This window comes from Poeciliopsis prolifica, unplaced genomic scaffold (assembly GCF_027474105.1).
Source record: "Poeciliopsis prolifica strain line A6 unplaced genomic scaffold, Auburn_PproV2 SCAFFOLD032, whole genome shotgun sequence".
Classification (NCBI taxonomy): Eukaryota; Metazoa; Chordata; class Actinopteri; order Cyprinodontiformes; family Poeciliidae; genus Poeciliopsis; species Poeciliopsis prolifica.
Window position 1 is genome coordinate 2,049,054 of NW_026562407.1, and position 21,217 is coordinate 2,070,270.

Sequence of the window (21,217 nt, forward strand, 5' to 3'; positions counted from 1 at the left end):
TAATGAACCCAAATGATTAAATGCAGGTGAAACATCGATATGACTAACTAGCGATAATAAAGCAGTTTTATTATCGCTAGTTAATAAAACCGTCAGCTCTCAGGAAGCAGTTTCTCTAAATGAGACCAACTTGGTGAACAATAAGGACACCAGAGCAGAATTTTCCTACAGTTTATATGTTTCATGGAAATAATTATTTAAAATATAATGCCACTAAAATAATTCTGTAGTGTTTATGAAACCACTTTGAGCATAAACACCAGGAATAAATGTTTGATTTCAGCTGTGAATTTATTGATAACAGTGGTCCAATAAATAGCTTCACATAGATGTTTTCAGAACTGCTCAACATCCTTTCAGTGCTTTTTTTGCCCCCCACATCAAACAACAGCTTTCCTTATGAACAAAACAAGGCTAAAGGTTACAGACTCCATCAGGTCACAGAGAAAAGGCCAGCCTGATTCAGGACAAAAAAAAAAGATAAGCCGCTGTCATTCTGCTTGTACTGGCTGCAGGAAGAGAATATGAAATGGTTTAGTTGGCTGGTCAGAAACTACAAGACAAGAGGGGAGAGATTTGTTTTAGCAGAATGTCCAAAGAATCTGGGTTGAAAACACTGAAAATCTCCCCTACAAACTAAAGCAGCCTCCAGAAATTCTTCAACCTGCATCTTTGTTTGTATTCTTTTTTCTATTGATGGGTTTAGTTAGTGAGCGTGGGGTCTGCCGCGGCCTCTGCCCCTGCCGGCGCCACCTGGAGGCCCGTCTACGCCGCTGCGGGGGTTCTTGATCGTCTCGTCGACCGACAGGATGAGGCAGGCCGCCTCTGACGCCGCTGTCAGGGCGTTGATCTTCACGACGGATGGCTCCCAGACGCAGGCGATGAAGTTGTCGGTGATGTCCTCGCTGGTGATGTCCACGCCAAACCAGAGGCCACCCTGCAGAGACAGAAAGATAAATATAGCTGTAGGAAAAAACGGAACCAAGACCAGAAATACATATTTTGATCATTTTTTTCTACAAGTGTTGGGGCTATACTACAAAAAGTAAAAAAACAAACAAAGAAAAACAAAGATAAAGTCATAGAATGACAACAAATTCATATTACAAGAAGTTGTACGAGAATAAAGTCAGTATTACAAGAACATACGACAAAGTTTAAATGAGAAAGAATAAACTTGTATGACAATGAAGCCATAATATTATGAGAATAACGATGACTTTCTTCTCGTATTGTTTAAACTTTATTATTGTTTGACTCCGTTCTCATAGTATTTTCCTTTGTCGTAATTTTAATCACTGATAATCTTATAAACTTGGTTTAATTGGGGATCAAAATTGCAACATTTGCTACATTTTCAGTTGGTGCAGTTCACTTTCACATTGTAAAAAAACAGAGACTAATTGAAAAACCTGTTCCTTTCCTCACCTGTGGTGGCGCTACACCAAGAACTACTGGAGGAAATGACAGAAATCTCTGAAGACGCTGGTTAACGTTCGCTCTTCATGAATTGTAAACAAATGGCATCAGATTCTAGAGATTTCTCTTCTGTCTTTGCTAAAGCTACAGCCCATCTCTCCGTCTAGCGATAGATTAGCGGGTTTGTTTTGATTGTATTTACCCACAAGGCCCTGCGCTGTAGTCATTTCCTGCATTTCGAGCGGTCTCCAGTCCACTTGGTATTTCACATTTGCATTCAAACTGCGCCGCCATTCATTTGAACTGATCAGAGTTTGAGGTTTTTAAATAGACCAGTTAGTTTTTTCTGAGTTCAATTATGCATTCACACCCCCACAAATGAACTGGACCTTCTAGAGAAACGAACTCGAGTTTGATCAAAGCGGACTAAACAGGGCTGGTGTGAATTCAATCTTAAAGCTTTGTTTCCTACCTGCGCATGCTTTGCTCGCAGCTTGTTGAGGATGTTGGTGGCGTCGAAGCCGGCGTTGTCGCACAGCTGTCGGGGGATGACCTCCAGGGCCTTGGCGTAGGCTCCGATAAGCAACTGCTGCTTCCCGGGAATGGTTCTGGAGTAATCCCTGAGATACTTGGACAGCTCCATCTCTATGGCTCCTCCGCCTGCAACAATGGAGTCATTCTGGAAAGAGACGACACGCGACATGTTCATCTACATCTGGATACAGTCAGACCGTGGGGAAATTGCGGCAGCTCTTCACCAGCTTTATACATCTTATTATTCCCAATTATCCTTTGCTAAACATCTCATGCTCAAGAATAAAGAGGCCTGAACATAAAAGCACACTACATTTTCAGACATTGGTCAGCATTGGAGACAAATAAAATTATTTAGTCTTTGTAAACAAAATTTCTCTTCAGGAAAAGGTTTAGTTGAAACCAAAGCACCAGACTTTAAACTTTAGTCATCTCCTTTTTGGTAGTCAGAGAAAAACAATAAATGATACAAATGGAAATTATTGAGCTTGTTTTAATTTATCATGCTTTAAAATGATTAAATGCAACAGGCCTGGAAATACCAGACATGATCTTTGCAGCATGTAAACAACCTTCTGGTCTCTAAAGTGGACCACTACCGCTCAAAATTGAGAACCGAACCTTGATGGCTCTGCGGACGATCATGATGGCGTCGTGCAGCGATCGCTCCGTCTCCTCGGTGAACTGCTCCGCTCCGCCTCTCAGGATGATGGTGCACGTCTTCGCCTTCGGGCAGCCCTTAAAGAAGTTGTACCTGCGAATAAAAAGAAGAAATGTTGACCAGGACACCACTTCCTTACAGGGTCAAAACAATCACCAGACTGAACATTTCTAGGACCAGCAGTAGGAAATCTCTCTCACCTCTCTCCTCCCACCTGCACCTCCTCAAACAGCTCGCACTGCCCCAGAACGTCGTCCGTCAGCGCGCCGACCGACGTCTGGATGGATCCACCACAGGCCTGCAACACAAACCAGTTAGAGATCCTTCGGTTCAGACCAGCCGGTTCAATCTGCCCAGTCTCACCATCATGGTCCTCTTCAGGTCCTCCTCTTGCACCCTGCCGGCACAGAACAGGTCTCTGTCGGCGAAGTACTGCGTGGCCACGTCCCCGATGGGCAACTTGGACAGAACCACCTTGGCTCCTGATTGGTAGATCTTCTCCAGCTTGTCGTACAGGATGTTCCACTCAGCGTCCACGATGGCCTGGTAGTCCTGTGGGGGTAACGTTGCAGACGTCATGCGAAAGACCAAAAAGAAATACTGATTCAAAGAGTTCAATGCTGAGACGAAGGCCGACCTCCACTGATTTCACACGGACTTCGGCGTTGTCCTTCTCAGCCTTCAGCTCCAGCTCCACGTTGAGCAGCGCGATCTTTGGGTTCTCGTACTGTTTGGGCTGCATCTCGAAGCCGGCGTAGGAGAACGTCTTCTTGAACGCAACACCAGTGACCAACTGGGAATCCTGAACAGAGAATTTCATCCAGAATTTAATTTCATGACTAACATTTAATCCAGGGTTCGCACATTTATCCCATAAGATTCAAGCACCTTTCAAAAATTGAACGGAGAGCACAAACCTCGAGGGCGCCTCCCTGCACCTTCTTGATGCCGATCATCTTGAGAGACAGCAGCTCGTCCAGAGACATAACGGCATCCACCACCATCTTGGAGAAGAAGCCCTTCTCACCGGCGATTAGCTTGGAGTTCAGCGCTGTGGCGGCACATTTCTCCAGCAGCTGTCTCTGCTCCCTGAGAAAGTTTATAAGACATTTACAACTCAACCAAACAGGAGAAGGTGATTTGATTAGTTTAAACGCCATTAATAAGGTTTCTGCAGGTGTCAGACATTTTTACATACCATTCTGAATGACATTTAAGATTTGTATCACAACAGAATAGTGCCAAGGTTTTTTGCACAGAATGAATGTAACATTGCACAGACGTGAACCAGCGTCGAAGATAAACACTAACTAGACACAAACTTTTGCTTGACAGAAAAGTCTCAAGAAAAATAAAGTATATCCACTATAAAAGCGTAAATACAAAAAAGTTAAGACAAATTTAAGACTTTTTAAGGCCAACTTGCGGGTTTAATTAATTTCAGACATTTTAAGGCCTTAATTTTAAATACATGAATTTAAGACTTTTAAGGATGTGAGGACATAATGAAGCTAGCTAGCAAATGTACATTAGCAGCTAGGAGCAGTAGCCTCAACTGCCTTGTATCGCAGAAAGCAGTGCATACCTACTCAAACTTTGACAAAACAGTGAAGTCCCATGAAAAAAAACTACATAAAATAAACGAGATTAAATAGTTCTGCTACAAAATGTAAGATTTTTTTGAGGGCTAATTTTCAATCCACAAATTTTAAGGGATGCGCGGACACCTCGTTTAAATACTCACTGTTTGTCGTCTTTCTTCACAGGGACGGCGATCTCCCTGATCTTGCTAACAGCGAGACTGGTGGCGGTGCGGAACGCTCTGATGATGGTCTGAGGATGGAGACCCTCCTCCACATACGGCTTCAGCTGCTTCAGGAACTCGGCGGCGAGGAGGGTGACGGATGTGGTACCGTCTCCAACCTGGAGGAGGATTTGGCGGAAACAGAAAAATTAAAACTTCATCCAACTTTAAATATAAAATGTGCAGACCCGGAACTCACCTCGGCATCCTGGGAGCGGGCGATGTCCACCAGGGTCTTGGCTGCAGGATGAACCACATCCAGAAGTTTCAGGATGGTGGCGCCGTCGTTGGAGATCGTGGCTTTACCTGGAAGAATGAATACATTCCAATAACTATAATAAAAACACAAGAGGCTGAGTCAAAATAACCAATTTCATCTGTTCTCACCTCTTCCATCCACCATAAGCTTGTCCATCCCCCGGGGCCCGAGGGTGGTCCTGACAGCCTCAGCAATCACCTGCAGGATGAAACATCACCACTATGATTAAGAAGGAAGTCATTTTAAATTTCACATTACTTTAATAGTTTATTTTGACTCCTAACACAAACTGTGAATGGAAGTAGTTTAAAATCCCACAAACACATTTCCTTGTTTTTCTGACAGCAACTTCTATTTTCTGAGTAGGCCTAAGCTTGATTAAACCTCTCACAAATAAACTATATACATGTTATCTGATGTTTTATCAGATAACTTGTTTAACTAAATTATTGTAAACTTTAAAATGTTGGTAAAACATCAGTTATTGAGTCAATGTTTCAGAAACGATGTATAGAGCAGAATTAACCACACACTGTCTGAATGTTGAAACAAATTAGGAGTTTCCAGGATCATGTTCCTTCAAGGTTTTATGTCTTCAAAGTGGTAAAAACTCTTCATCATAATACAATGCCAAAATGTAAAGTCAGTTTAATGAGAAAAATAATTTTTGGGGGCAAGGGGTTACGTTGCTGCACACTGCCGACCAGCAAATTTAAAAGATTCCTACATGTTTTCATCATTTAAATAAACAAAAAAGAAAAATATGTGAAAACTACTTCAAAATCTAGCAGCTGTTTGAAATGTTACACCACTTTAGTAACTTTAATAATGAAGAGATTCTGTTTTAGCCACTAATAGCTCTAGCCATTTTTCATGTATATGTAAAGGCATTAATACTTTTACTCAGGACTACCAAACTATGTTTACCTGGACCGTTGTTATAAACAAACAACAATAACCTGCTACATTTCTTAAATTATTTCAGAAATAGGACCGAACAGGTGAAGTCTTCCACTCACCTGACAGGCATTGATGTTACTGATGAGCTGGGGAATGCCCTGGGATGAGTCTGTCCCCTCTTTCAGCAGGATAACCGGTGTGGGCTGCAGGAGAAAAAAAAAAAATCAAGTATCAGATAACTGACAACATAAAAGTAAAACTGGTTAAGAAGGGTGTTGAGTTTAACTCATGTGAACGCAGCTGATTTCCTGTCTGTTCATAACATTAACAGCTATGTAAACACCAGCTGGTTCCTTTGATAATTTGGTCAAACTTGCCACTTTAATATGCCTTACCAGACAAAAGGGGGAACTCCTACGTAAAGAAAATTAAATCAAAGAATTGGATGTAAAGTTCAAAAACAACTAAAAATGCAGAATAAAACTGAACTTTCCACAATGTGGAAAACTTGCAAAACGTGAGACAAACTGTGTTCGGTTATATTTATAAAGCCGTTTATTTGCAGGAAGCTAACGGACATCGCCAGTCGCATCACATACGCCCATTGATTGCTGGATGCTAACACCTTCGGAGCTAACAATAACATCTTGATTCAAGTAATTTCAATATAATAGCAGCTTTGCAGCACATCTAATTGTCAGTCACGTCTAATGAGAACACTTCCGATGTTAATGATGGCTGATAAATTAAAGGATGGATACGGATTATGATTTGATTTCGGGGCTTCAATGCTAACTCACTCACCATCATCTTTGCAGTTCTTTCGAGAAGCTTTCACCGGCATCCGATCCCACAATGCTTTGCGACCGTCACGTTTGTTTGGGGCTGCGTTCAAGAGCAACGTTACAATTTACATCCCAAACATGAATTACATCGTGAATGGCATTTGTTTATTGCACCACACTCGCTGATACTCAGTGAAATAACACATTAAGGCAACTCAAGACATCATATAGTCACTGTTGGGGGCAAGCCATTGTACATGTTTCTTTAAAATAACTTAAAACTCTCACAGGCTTATATTACGGAAACAGTTATTATTTCATACTCGGTAGAGGGTAGTTTATTTACATACTATTTTAATTTAATATTTTTTCATTGGTAATAAAATTAAACAGGCTCATTTGCCACTTTTAAAATAGCTGCAATCTGTAATAAACACAGTTTCGTAATGCTTTTGAACACTTGCCGTGGTCGTGGAAGCAGGGTGTGGAGCTCAACCCGGAGTGCGCTCGATATAAGATAAGGATACGTGGCGGGGGGCGGATCACTTGCTGACATAGGGTTTGGTACCGCCGCCGCCTCCTGGAAGGATACGCTTCACAACAAACCAAGCGCAACACAGGCATTTGGCTGGAAATAGCGCGGAATTTAGAAGCTGTAGACGCAGCAGTGGCGGGAGAAGCCAAAACAACATTGTGTTTTAACATTTTAAACTGTGCTAAAGTTAAAAAGGAATTGAGGGAGGATTTCAAGATGGATGAGTTCGGAATTTATGCTATTTTTGGGGTAAACGAGCCGCCTCAAAGGCTGTTGAGGTAAGATAGTTCTTCCACGGGAGTTATTTAACAGCTTGCTGTTACTGTGGGGTTTTATTGCTCCTTATTTGTACCGTACAGAGAGGTTTCCTTTTTTTTTTTTTTTTTGTTGGGAAAACATAAATCTGGCCTCTGTTTTGTTGGGAACTAAAAGCTCAGTTTTTGCATTTATTTTACTCGTCTTTTTGTTGTCAGAGCGGAGGGGTCGTGCAGAGTGTCTGCTGCAGTTCCGCCATCTGTCCGCCAGGTGGTGCTGTTCAGCAGCGGACCGTGGGGGGAAAGGATCTGCCTCAATGCGGAGCTCATCGACGCTGATCAGATTCCCATCACGATTGGAAAACTAACCCCTTATAACAAGTATGTACACTTTGAACACTAATAAATGAAAAACATGTTTTTATGGGTAGTTTTGATTTTACCAGATCAATTGAAAACAACAAAAATTAAAAAGCCAGACATTGATACACATGTAAAGTATTTGATATGGTTTATTGTCACAACAGCAGCTTATATCGGTTCAAAATTGTTAGCTTTTCGACATGTTAGAGATTTAGGAGCTTTTCAAATGTAATGCTTGCATGACCTGGACAAGAATGCCTTCATACCACATGTTTTGCGTTTTTCCTTCCCTATTTTGTTATTAAAATCATGTATTTAGGTGTCTCTCATGGGAGCAGTGGGAAGAAGAAACCTGGACAGACGGCGTCACACTCAATGTTTCTCTGGAGGGAGGAAACCTGGTAACACACATTTAATCTTTCACAAGCATTTAGAGGGGGAGGATGTCTTTGGTTTGGTTAATCAATGATGGATTCACTAAACTTTTGTTTGTATTTCTTTTCAGACAAACTCGCAACCAGAACTTATCGTAGCTGTGAATGAATACACACCAAAGGTTGTTTATTTATCATTCACTCATAGCAGATTGGCTTAAAGTCAATGCATAAATCAGCTTTTTGGTGATTTGTCTATGGCTTGCTTTATTTTTCAATGTGAACTAAAAACTCCAGAAGGAATGCCTCAAATATTTTGGAACCTGAAGAAAGTAGCAACCCTGAAATGATCTCATTTTGTGCAATTTTTTTTCTTTAATTCAGTTTCAACCTTCATTCTGCTACCTATGTGTTGTTATCAATAAAATGTTAGCTCAATTCTTTTAGTTTTCACTTTTTTTTCCAACTCTCAACTTTTATGGAAGGTAGAAAAATGTTTTTTAAATTATGGGATTTTAGCACAGGTGTGTGCACTCTTTACTTTCCTGGTAGTCATGTTCAGTTTGTCTCATAAACACAGACTCCGACAGCTCCTCTCGCAGACCGAGAGCTCAGCGGCAAGAGAAAGAGAGAGCGATCGGCTGAGGAGGACGGTGGAGACAGGACGTCGAAGACGAGAGGAGAAGAAAACATTTGTCCAAATGGAGTTAAGGAAAAGGCGACGCCTGTGCGGAAAGGCAAAGGCCAAGTCAAAAGTCAGAAACTGTTTGGTACTGGAGCAGACGCCTCCAAGGTGCAGGCAGCAGGTGAGGAAGGAAGAGTTTTCTCACCTTTATTTACATCTAGGAGGAAGCTTTTTAGTAGAGTGCAGTAGAACGCAGTCCTTAGAGGTTTGGGTTGCTCGATACGAAGGTGTAAAGTCAAGCTTGTTTCTCCTTTCTTCACTTTGTCGTCTTTTCCAGCTAATAAAGCGGGAGTGACGCCTCCTCAGAACGCAGCCAGGATGAAGAGTCGGCAGGCCAAGACTCCCACACAGACCTGTGCGTTTATTTACACAACACATAAAATGTACATGAGCGAAAGTTGAGACCAGAATCTGGTATTTCATACTTTAACAAGGTTCCTTTGAAAGAGAGACAGACCCACAGCATCACAGATCCTCCACCATACTTAACAATGAGCATTAGCTGTCAGCTACCAACGTTAGTTCCAGCTCCAGGTGTTTTAAACTTTTAAAAATTACAGCTCTTACTGTAGATAATGACATATTCAGGTGACTTAGCAAGAAATAACAGTCAGGCAAAAGAAAATGTTTTCAGATAATTCTTCAATGTAAAACTTATGAAGCTTTAACAGAAACTGCAGGTCTGGTGAATTTTTGATTAAAACATGCTAGTTCTTCATTTAGAGAATCCAGAAATTTTACTTAAGAGTTGCAGTACTTTATAATGAAATTACTCACATAAAAAAATTAAAATACAGCATAGTAGAAATAATCCTAAAAGTAATTAAAATTTTTTTTACTCAAGTAAATGTAACTAGTCACTACCTAACTCTGTATGCCACACTCCATTAAGAGTTCTTCCTCCGCTCACAGCCTCTCTGGTCGGCCCGTCGGGACGCTGGGGTCAGACTTTATGTCCCATCGACGTTCAGACGGCCATTTTAATTGGCGGTCAGGGAGCCAGGATGCAGTTCTGCAAAGACCCGATGTGGAAACTCTGCACAGGTTCGCTCCACGCTACCCTGCGTTTGGAAACGACTTTTTGAGTCCAAATGTTTCCGACGGGTATTAAAACTGTCTCTCCATGCAACAGAGGATTTGTCCTGGGTGGCTGCGGAGACTCTGGCGGAGGGCCCCACCCCCGAGGCCCGAATCGGCCACTCGGCCATCTTTGACCCCGACTCCAAACGGATCTTTGTGTTCGGAGGCTCCAAGAACAAGAAGTGGTTCAACGACGTTCACATCCTGGACACCCAGACCTGGAAGTGGACCATGGTGGAGGCGAGTAAAGCATACACACAAAAAGTATTCGGAGCACTTTAATTAACACTTCTACATTTTCTCACAACCACAAATTTGCATTTTTAAATGTCTTTTCAAAATGTCTGAAAAGGGAGGCATCCCCACATCATTATACTGCCACCACTAAGCTCCATGTAGTGGCATTAGGTTCCACACAGGTGAATTTAATTGAAGGTTTTTATTTAGGGAAAGCTAATTAGCAGCTGAAAATGCTTGAATCTCAATTAGGTGCTTTCAAGGTTTGGAAAGTTCTTGATTTCTGTATAAAGTCATTGAAAGTTCTTAACAGAAACAACAAATAAAATGGATACAGAAGTCTGAAGCTTAGCTGGAACCAAACCACCAGACTGAAGACTTGTGTCATTTAGTGTTTGGTAGTTTGGTTGAGATTGAGCTTGTTTCAATTAATTGATTTATTGCTTCTTGGGTTAGTTGATAAGTCAAGTTTATTTGTATCGCACATTTCACAACAGAGAATTTCAAAGTTCTTTATATCATAAAAAAGAAAGATACAAAGTCATTCCACTGAGTCAACAATTCAAACATTACATTTTGCTATTGTCACACTTCAGATTATTGATTAATGTTTCATTGATCATGTATAAAAAGCAGCTCTAAACAGCTGGATTTTTAGGTTAGATTTAAAGGAAGTCAGTGTTTCAGCTGTTTTGTAGTTTTCTGGAAGTTTGTTCCAGATTTGTGGTGCATAGCTGCTGAATGCTGCTTCTCCTCGTTTGGTTCTGGTTCTTCAGAGAAGAACCAGAAGACCTGAGGGGTCTGGAAGGTTGATATAACAGCAGCAGATCCTTCATCTTTCATGTATTGTGTTTCTAAGACTTTCTGTGATTTATAAACCAACAACAGTATTGCTCTAACTTCCTAGTTTTAGTCAGGACACCAGCAGCAGCGTTCTGGATCAGCTGCAGCTGGCAGATTGTTTTTTTTTTTTTTAGATACTGTTGCAGTAATCAATGCGACTAAAGATAAACGCTAGAGTTTCTCTGAATCTTGCTGAGACATTAGTCCTCTAATCCTGGAAATGTCCTCCGGCTGATAGAAGGCTTGACTTTGTTCAGGTGAGAGTTCATCACTAGACCCAGATTTCACTGGAAACTTGTTTTCCAGGCCCAGGGAAAGGTTCCCCCTCTGGCCTACCACAGCTGCAGCATGTTCCGGGGGGAGCTGTTCGTTCTGGGCGGCGTGTTTCCTCGGCCCAACCCGGAGCCCGACGGCTGCAGCGACTCTTTATACATCTTCGATCCCCAGCTCTCCATCTGGTACCAGCCCATCGTCACGGGAGACAAACCCTCCCCCCGATCAGGGTATCAGAACTCGACCCAAACACCCGTTCAAACACGTTTTAAGCTCAAACTCGACTCTTTAGCTGCGTCTGTGTCATGTTTCCTTCCAGCCACTCAGCCTGTGTGATGCAGGAGCGGTACATCTATGTGTTTGGGGGATGGGACACTCCCGTCTGCTACAATGACATGTACAAACTGGACCTCGGTGAGGCTCATAGCAACATAACCGGATCTCACTGGGTGTGAATATATATCAAGTTAAAAATTCAGCATTGTTTTTTTAAGGTCTAATGGAGTTTTCAGTTGTGAAAACATCAGGAAAAGCTCCGTCTCCTCGAAGGTACACACGCAAAAGTTACATTTTAAATCTTATTCCTGTTATTTTTGTTGGAATAGTTTGAAAAAACATGCAGAAAAAAAAAGTTTTGGGAGGATTTTAAATCAAGAAGATGAACGTCTGTGTCTGTTGCAGCTGGCATGGCAGTGCAGTTCTCTCAGAAACCAAATTCCTGATCCACGGCGGCTACAACGGAAACAACGCCCTCAGTGATACTTTCGTTTTCAATACAGGTGAGAAGCTGATTAAAAGATAGTTACTTGACTGAAATACTTGAATTTGAAGCTCTAGCTGGGCTTTCAATCATATAAAGGTCTACAACAAAGTATTATTTTCGGTGATTATTCTGACGATAAATCAGGACATTGTACATACTTTTCATTTTACCATTTAAGTCTTTTTTATGGAATACTAGCTATAAATTCAAGGATAAAAATAAAAACATTCAATTTCTAAACCTATAGTACTTGAGAAGTTTGGGCTAAAATACACCTTTAGACAGGTTGTTTTTTTATTATCCTAAATGCTAAATATATACATATTTGGGCTTAATTAAAGCACTGAATATGTTGATTTTTTTCAGTGTGTACACTCCAGTTAACGATTAATCAATTACTAAATTAGTTTATGATGATTTCAGTAATTGATTAATCACAATTAACCCAATTAATTGGTTAGCCCTAATCAAAAACATTGTGGTTGGATTTAATTAGTCGCATGAATGACCAAAATAAATCCATTTGTCATAAATTCCAGTTGTTGTTCAGAAGGACTCAACACACAGTCCGGAAGCAGAACTGTTGCTAGCATGAGTGAACTTCCTCCAAAACCTCATCTAGAGATTAAGATCAGAGATTTTATAGAAAACAAAAAAAAGCTCAGACATTTCAGAATTCGATAAGCAAATAAAAGAAACGTTTTGAGAGGTTTTGTTTGGTTCTAATGTGCGGTTCTCATCTCTCAGACACGAACAGTTGGACCGAGCTGAAGCTCGCGCGGCTCTCCCTGCCGAGGGCGGGGCATTCCGTCGTCACCATGGCAACGCCCGATCACCATGGTGACTCGGAGGACTCCTCGGCTTCCGCCGGAAGAACTCTGCTGGTGTTCGGAGGTGGAGACAACGAGGGGACGTTTTACTCCGACGTCACGAGCGTTCCTGTCGAGGAGCTGCTAGCGGCGGCGTGAAGAGCTAGCCTTTTAGCTCCACGCGCTGGAACACCGGCTCTACGTCGTTTACGTTCCGGGAATTTTATATCTTCGCAATTAAAGTCGAGGTATCTGCTGTTTAAGTGTATATTTTGAGTTTAGTGGAGAGATTTTTTTTATGCGTGTTCTCTTATGTATAAGCAATCAGGAGTCAAAACTACTGCATATTTTTGGGCTTTTGAATGTGTATTGAGGAAATATTTTGTATATATGTTTAAAACTTATCTTTGGGAAAATTTGCTTTATTTTCTTGTCTTTTTATTGTGTAAATAAGTCATTCAGCAATTTCAGAGGTTGTACTTAACCTACTTTATGTATTGTTTAGATACTCCCCTGTTAGCTTCTCTTTATACTTAATAAATGTTTATCTGTTAAATTTGTTATTTTTATGCCTTTAATTTTTGTTTTTCATAAATCTTCATTCACTGGGTCAACTTTGAGAGGCTAATCTAAATCTACATCACCTGGTTTTAATAGAAAAACATTTCTTCATTTACAATATTCTATTGAACAATCATTTTATTGTTTAAAAATATTTTATTCCTCTTTTGTTTTTTAGGTACAGCATTATCTCTCCCCGGCTTTCTGTCCCACAAATTTAAAGGGTGGCAAAATAACGTTGCTTAGCATTTCACGAGGTGGCTATGGACAAATTCATGCCACGTTTTCAGATTTCTATTTGAACAACTCTAGAAAGTCACACTTGCTGTTCACCAAACTGTTTGATGAAGTGGTGCATATCACAGAGAATCCCAGTGAAATACATGGATGTTTGTGGTTGTAATGTGAGACATTTCAAATGCTATATTTTTTTAAATTATTTTTTATTTAAACTTACTAGGTGATAGAAATAAAATTGCATTCAAAAATATGTAAATATAACCTTAATTTTTTATATCAGACTCCACTTTTTTTTAAAATTTGTCACCAACACTGTTCTGTTAATGTCAGTAAAAGTCAAGTTCAGATTATCGCTCCCTCACAGACTGTGCATGACATTTCTCACTGATTCCCTCCACGCTTTGTTTATTATCAATTCCTAACAGCTGGATTGTCTGTGCTCTACTGCCTATAAATCACAAACTGTATTAGAATTATGATAAATCTCCTTTTGATGATTACCAGTCTGCTGAGTTACAGAAACTCAAAAAACTGGAAACACTGATAAGATATCAAATGCCTGATGATCTATGTAGTTTGCTAGGTTTGATGGAACATATTACCAAATACATATGATGGATAGATTATTTGGGAACCTAAACTGACACTGAAAATATAGTAGAGATAGATCAAAAGTATCAATTGTAATATTCCAACAGCCTGCAGATGGCGACATTTGTCACTTTTTCCTCCTCCACAAACGATTGAAATCCACTTAAAACTGCGCTAACAAATTGTTCAATCTTTCTAAACCAATATATGTATAGTTTTATGTTATAATAAAACATAAGCGTTATGGAGTACTTTAATGGCACACCTATCCTCGAATATCCTCCCACCACATGTGGAAGGTGATTTTCCCCTTGATTCATCGGGAAATCCTGCCAGTTGGATTCCCTCCCAGTCGTTTTGAACCAGTCTCTCGGAGCCCTCCATTTCCTGGATTCGTCTTTTATTTTCTGCCTGTTACATCCTCTTATTGTGTGACTATTTGCGTCTGTGCAGATCTCCCAGCTGACAGATAATGCATCCTTTTTCGTTTTCTTTTCATGGGGGAGACCACATTATGCGAGGCAACCTACTGTTGTTGCTTAGTAACTTGAAAATATCTGAGGCTGCAGTCTGTATTTCACAATCACACATAGAAACAACAGAGGGCATTTACATTTACAAATGATTTTTAGAGCAGAGGGCCCATAATTTGACTGAACTGGAGCTGGAAAGTGTCAAAATGTGCAACAATGAATAAACAATCCCCATATTCATTGATCGGAAACAATAATTCAGTAACATAAATAAGTGTAAATCACTGACAGCACTAGTTTACTGGAGCTTCCTTATGAAGTTCAATTACTATTTTATCAAAGCATTTTATCATCTCTTAGTTATAAATTTGTTGCAATTATTGTACCTTTGTTCCTTTATTATCTGCAAAGTTCTTTGAACTACGATGTAAAGGAATGACACAACACAGTTAAACATCCTTGCTTTACATGCTTTTTAAAGAAAATTATTATGTCAACTGTTTTCAGATTGTTTATTAATTTATTTTTGCTTTGGTTGATGGCAACAATTCAGACAACTATTTTACTTAAATTGTATTCAGCAGTTTGGATTATTAGGATTTTATATTAGCTCCTAAAACTACTACAAAAAGCAAAGTTTCACCAGCAGTGAGTCATGAGCTGCCAAGACTTGTGAAATGTTAAACTTTGTCATAAGCTAGAGCAATAACACTTTGTTATTGATGTACACAGTGGAAGTATTTTATGGCAGAATAAATATGTTTTGTGTTCCTGCTTTCCTACAAGCTAGCATTAGCATCACAGTAGATGCAGGAACTTAGAAAAGTGTCAATTTAAGCTTCCAAGAACTTAACCTTTGTGCCATGATCCAACCATTTAGGCAGATAATTATTGAGAGGATTTTCAGTCATTTCTAATATTGTTGTCACTCAGGAAGTGGTTTCAAAATTAGCAACACTCTCTGTGAAAAAAGTTGATTAAGTAATGACGCAGAATGTGTGATGCCAGTTTTTGTGAAATATGAAACAGCTAAAGCTACAGCAAGACGTCAACAGACATGGGAAGAGATCAAAATGCTTTGCATAATAAAATATAGTCAAATAAATTAAACTCATTACATTACAAACTCATTACTCATTACAAATGATTCATCCAAATCATAAAGAATAATCATCATAAAATATACATTAAATATATTAATCAATGTCTTAGTTGTTTTAACCAAAAGTAACCATGCTGTCCAGTTTTGGTCTCATCAAACTGAAGTATTTTTACCATGTACTTCACCCAGTTCATTAGTGAAAGATAGTCTGGTGGAAAAGCTGCAATGCTCCACAAAACATTTTACATCTGTCACATTGGTGTATAATTTGTAAAATAAAAAAAAAATGCAAAAGTGCTTCTCAAATCACTGAAATAAAGAACTGTATGCAGAATAATAAAGACAGCTATAACCAGATATAACGTTTATGATATGTAATGTATATATTTTTGCAAATCTTGTATTTTGCAAATCTTGTATTTACTTAGATTGTTTCTGACAGTAAGGATGAAGTTAAATTATTTTTTCTTCTCTCGAACAGCTTTTAAAAGTCTAACGCACTGAGGACATCTGTATCAGCACCTGCTGTTTTCCAACCTGAAGGAATTGCGGTCAAACAAATGTGCTGCTCGTGACCGAGCCAACGCATTCGGCCAAATCATTTTCATGAATTATGCTTTCCCCCCTTTTTAATGTAAAGCACACATTTATTTTATGCAATATTTGCACTAATATTTGCTGCACAGCACATATATTATTTCTGAACATTACAATATGTTTTTTTTAAATTATTAAATATGACTTGAAGTTTGTCTCCTCATAGTTTATTTGTGTTATAGATTTAAATCAACTAAATACTACCAATAAGCTTCACACTTTATCCATAAAAGTTAATAAAGTATTAGATATGGAAAATAAAGGTAAATGAATGATTACATACAAACAGTAAAATCTGTCAAGGTTTCCTCATCTATTTTAGTTGACAGGTAAAGAAAAAAGACAGAGCAACTCAGTGGAGCATGTTTATAGAGCTGGAGTAAAAACAATGCAAAAGTTCACTTTTTTTATTGCCTACATTCAACTAGATCTGATCCAAAATCAATCAGCAAAACATGAGCAAGCCATGACCAACTCGTGTTTTCATCAGAATCTAATAACTGAAAGATTTTGATAAGTTACTGGGTCTATAAAAAAAATTATGTAAATAGATATCTTTTTTTGTTGTTGTCTTTTTTTTTTTAAAACTGCATTTCTTGAGGAAACTTAGATGTAAATGTTTTCTACCGTCATTTGTTAGGGAAGCAGCATCAGTAGGTGACCAAAAAAGGGGTCAACAACCTGATTAAAAAGGCTGGATTTGTTCTGGAAAATCTAGAAATGATATGTTAATACAGACTGCTACAGGAAACCCTTTCTCCTCATAACCATCAGCATCGCAGATTCCTTGAAGAATCTTGGAAAGCACGAGTTACAACAACATCTAACTTTCCTTTGGAACCAATAAAGTATTTGAGAATTGAGATGAGGCGTCTGAGTCGGATCCCGGAAAGTAGTCGGAATTCCCATCTCCGGGCGGTCAGTCGCTCAGCAGTGAAAATTCGGAAAAAATCGAGCAAAGCCGAACACAGAACTCCCTCCCTCTTAGTCGTGGTGCAAGCAGCCATGTTGCTGTTATTGGCTTGTTCCGGTATCAGGGCAGGATAGACCGCATTCGGGGCGCAGCTCCTCGCCTTTCCACCCCCCTCCCCTCCTCCTGCCGCCCGTAACACACACGCACACACACACACACACTCACCTCCTAAAGAAGAAAGCCCCACTTTGCCCTATAATGGATTCAACAACTTGATGATTCCTCCTCCTTCAGTCGGCGCAACGACAGGACGAGCTGCTGCTGCTATATCGCCACACTGCAGTGCAGCACTCGGTGAGCGACCTTATTCCAATCACGCAACGCGAGAAAGAGAAATCGCCGGTCATTTGCGTGGATTCGGGAGTTTTTTTTTTTTTTTTTTTTGGCTTTTTTTTGCGGGTCGCCCTTTTGGCAGTCAGCGCCACTGCAGTCTGTCGCTGGGTGATAGAAGCTAACTAGCTAAAGCCTTGTCTTGAAAGAGACGTTGAAATAGCGATTTTGGCTAACAGTTAGCCAACGCAACAGACTCTTATTCGGCATTTCTCACCTGCAATGTCTCTATTTTTACAAAGTTTGACCTTTCCTGTCTCCTTCCAGGGATCTCCTGAGTGGATTATTTTGACTTTGTCCTGTCAGAGTCGGGAATAACTTTTGGCCTGAAAGTTTTTGGACCTCGGACCTGATCTTAAAGGAAACATCTGTTGGGCACAAGAGGAACGCTGAAACGCCGTCGAGGAGTATCGTGGAGTTAGCTTTGGACGAAAACAACATTTTTTTTATGAAGAATTAAGTTGCCTCGTCCCCATTTAGCTCAACCGTTGCTAAACTTTTTTCCTCCCAAGCTAGCACAACACGCTAGCCGTCCCAGAAACGTACCCATTCTGCAAATTTCTATGATTTCCATTTATAAATGCTTATTTGGACCTGAATGCTTTTAAAGCCGAACGGCAAAGCTGAGGGTGGAAAAGCACAAGCCTTTTCGCACGGTTGTTACCCGTTGACAAACATGGGACACGCAGCAGCTACAAGCTAGTCGCTAGCTCGCAGGCTAACTCTACTAAGTAGCCGCTGATGTGGGATTCAACTTGTTGATTCGACGGGGGACATCTGTTGGAAGTTTCCCTCCACCATTAGCTGCAAGGGGCTTTAAATGATCAACAGACGCTGATCGATCGGCCTTTCTTCACGGTTTTCTCCCGAAATGTCAACAAGGCCCTCACAGGGGCAAGTCATTGAGATTTCAACAGGACAGGTAAGACAACTCTCCAGAATAGTGTCATAAATAACTGATTCCTCAGTCCTTTTGCTCTGCCTTTGTTGTCTTTTGCCACACAACAGTGATTCACCAGCGTGCCTACGCAATTATGCTGGATTTCCCACTCCTTGCAGCAGGGCAGAGCAAATTTAGGTATCTGTTTAGTCTGTGTTTCCAGGCAGGTCTTCCTTTTTGATTTTCTTCCACCTCAACCTGTTGGAACATAGACAATTTAAAATGATTGTTAACGTATTTGTCATTGCAATTGATCAGAAATGCATTGCACAGGTATGTTGGCAAAAAGTAGTCAAAGAATCCATTTGAAATGGTGAATAAAATTGGTGGTGTAAGAAATATGATTGCAGTTTATGGCAATTTATGTCCCAAATGTTAATGCTAAAACCAAAACTGTATGACTTAACATTGGCTGGAATAACGTTTAATAAACATACATTATTGATAATAAAATGTCCTTTATTTAAAACAACTTGATAACTTGTGATATCAGTAGAGGTGACCCGATAAATCAACAAAGATTTCTTAAATTTGGTAGAGCGATGACGTCCACTGACGCTATTTTATCTTTGCAAAGGTCTAAAAGTCATCTGCAGTTCCCTTTTGTAACTTTGTTGCTACATGTAGTAACTTTTTAGACAAAAAAGGAAACATTGACCAAAACTGAAATCGTCAGGCTTTTTAAAGATCGGTGATGAGGTATAAAACTGCAATCGGTGCACTGCGATGTTACCTTCATTAATGCAATGACTGCAACACTTATAGTTTCCAACTATGTTTTTATTGAATGTAGGTATTACTAAGCTGCAATACTGACACTTTATTTCACTTTAAGAGAAACGAGAATAAAAATAGTCATTATTGTCCCGCACTTGATAAATTTAGGCATAATAGTAGCATGAAAATATGTACATTCACACACTAAGAATCAGAAAACCTGAAGTTGCCATCTCTCTGACCATAAGTGTTTGGCAACAACTATATTACTTTAATAAGACACCAAGCAGATAAATGTTGCTGACGACCGCTTTTCTTCTGGCTGAAAGGAAGCTACAAAGCGTCTCTTGTCATTCACAGAAGGGCTCACCCATCAGGAAGTATTGGTGGACTCAAAAAACACAAACAATCACGGTGTGAAAGCTAAAGGAGTGCCATCACTCCTACTGAGACAATGATGTTAGTTGCAGCCTGTCTGGATGCTAGCTGGCTAGCGTAGCAGAAAACCCGAATAATGAATGAGCTAATATGACCTTGATACTCTACAAAGTGTAAAAGGCCTGAAAGGTGTAATATTATGCATAATTAGCGCTGCAGATTTAGCATATAGTGTTCTTTTTGTGTTTTTCTTCTTATGTATCCAACTACCAGCAAATAAATAGATAGCAATAAGAAACGTTAAAAAGATCACGTTTCTTCTGAAGCAGATGTGGCATTTGTTGCCCACATTAGACTATGTTTTGAATTGTAATCTCTAATCTTTTGTGGTTATTATTTGGCAGGGGGGGTTCTTAGGAAATAGTCATTTGAATTTGGTGAAATGTGCCTACTTGTAGAGGGCCAGAACATTACCTTTTAGATACACAGAGGCTCTCATTTGCCATTCAAAACGGTAATACGTCGGTGAAGTAGTTTCACACTGAAGAAATCAGTTCGCGTATTGTTTGCACAGGGCTGTGTTGACTCAGGAAAACTAAATATTTCCCAGCAGGAAGTCTCTTGTGACGATGGATCATTACCAATAGGAAGAAGCTTTTAGTGATTACGGTGTAAACACAAACTTCCAATTAAACTTCAGTTCCTATCTACTATATACTCAGTTTTGTGTAAAATCTACCAAAAGGTTTCGTCGTGTTAGATTTCAAGTGACGCCTCGAGGTTGGGGAGAGGCACAACTGTCATTTCATGGCTTATACAGGTGCAGGAAGTGATTATAAGCACTGCAACAATACACATTACCATGTGATGTCAAACAATGCTCCATTATCTCTTCTTAAGCTAAGGGGTTCCTAAATACACTGGAATAATCACTTGGTACTTTGCAAAGGATTTGAACAATGGAAACAAATTGTTTTGTTGGAAGAATAAAGGTCTGTTAAGCTGTGGACCCAAAATACTTTGAGTTGTCATTTATTGTGAATGGGCTTTATATAAAAAAAATCACATTTTACAGTTCTTAATTTAACTCTAAATAACTTTAAAAACATCTGCTGAGAGATTACAATGAACTTTATTTTTGGAAATTTCATCAGAAAAAATAACACAAATGAATCTTTTTGGTTTCCTACTTTCTCTACTGAAAAGCAGAGCTCAGGTATGTTGGCTCTTATCAGCCAATTGGTGGAGGACACCTGAGGGGTTCAGAGGTCTTTGCTCTGTGTGAAAAAACCAGGCCACTGTCAGACGTTATCTGTTCATACCCTGATCTCACTCCATGAGTCAACCTGAGTGTGTTGGCACATTAAACAGCACAGATAATTACCTCCGGTGTTCTGTAAAAGGAAAAGCATGTTGACCACATGTAGGTGAGGGTACAACCGCACGCACTCTGACAGATACGCACCTCCGTATTTAGCTGCGCCGCTGTCGGGGCACGAAGCCAGAACAGAACGGTTAGCTTAAAAAGGATTGAGCTGTATTGTTTCAGAGAGGATGTGATGTGATGGTAGGAAACAAATGTGTTCAAAAACATTATTTTTTTTATGCCTAAGCATTTGGGAAGCACATCAATATCAATCATATATCAAAGGTTTTACACTTTTTAGGTGAATTAAAGCCCTAGCCTGCAGGTATAACTGATTTATGAACTGAAAATTGGAGGATTCTTCTACATCA

The 21,217-nt window shown here is 39.7% G+C and overlaps 3 protein-coding genes across 12 annotated transcripts in view; 2 read left to right on the forward strand and 1 right to left on the reverse strand.

The window, feature by feature from the left end:
- Positions 1 to 272: 272 nt before the first annotated feature.
- On the reverse strand, positions 273 to 6,472 carry cct7 (chaperonin containing TCP1, subunit 7 (eta)). The gene is made up of 12 exons (XM_055051140.1): positions 6,382 to 6,472; positions 5,697 to 5,780; positions 4,806 to 4,875; positions 4,618 to 4,724; positions 4,359 to 4,537; positions 3,532 to 3,703; positions 3,252 to 3,416; positions 2,978 to 3,166; positions 2,815 to 2,912; positions 2,575 to 2,707; positions 1,892 to 2,098; positions 273 to 937 (listed from the first exon to the last, which is right to left on the reverse strand). The coding sequence occupies exons 1-12, from the start codon at positions 6,385 to 6,387 to the stop codon at positions 707 to 709; spliced, it is 1,641 nt and encodes a 546-aa protein (XP_054907115.1). The 5' UTR covers positions 6,388 to 6,472; the 3' UTR covers positions 273 to 706.
- Positions 6,473 to 7,006: 534 nt separating this feature from the next.
- Positions 7,007 to 12,929, forward strand: krcp (kelch repeat-containing protein). Of its 2 annotated transcripts, XM_055051138.1 has the most exons (13): positions 7,007 to 7,175; positions 7,371 to 7,532; positions 7,834 to 7,915; positions 8,020 to 8,070; positions 8,469 to 8,694; positions 8,851 to 8,928; positions 9,486 to 9,617; positions 9,706 to 9,893; positions 11,040 to 11,236; positions 11,326 to 11,420; positions 11,501 to 11,555; positions 11,688 to 11,785; positions 12,517 to 12,929. In XM_055051138.1, exons 1-13 carry the CDS (start codon positions 7,114 to 7,116, stop codon positions 12,735 to 12,737), a joined length of 1,647 nt encoding a protein of 548 aa, XP_054907113.1. In that variant the 5' UTR covers positions 7,007 to 7,113; the 3' UTR covers positions 12,738 to 12,929. The 2 variants fall into 2 exon arrangements, with proteins under 2 accessions (XP_054907113.1, XP_054907114.1); XM_055051139.1 differs by lacking the exon at positions 8,020 to 8,070.
- Positions 12,930 to 17,141: 4,212 nt separating this feature from the next.
- mark2b (MAP/microtubule affinity-regulating kinase 2b) overlaps positions 17,142 to 21,217 on the forward strand; it is a 60,121-nt gene continuing 56,045 nt past the window's right edge. For 8 of the 9 annotated variants that reach the window (XM_055051127.1, XM_055051131.1, XM_055051129.1 and 5 more), the window contains exon 1: positions 17,142 to 18,367. In XM_055051127.1, coding sequence (XP_054907102.1) covers positions 18,317 to 18,367 — 51 coding nt within the window. In that variant the 5' untranslated portion in view covers positions 17,142 to 18,316. The remainder of the gene's footprint in view (positions 18,368 to 21,217) is intronic. The other variant, XM_055051126.1, reaches the window with a different exon arrangement.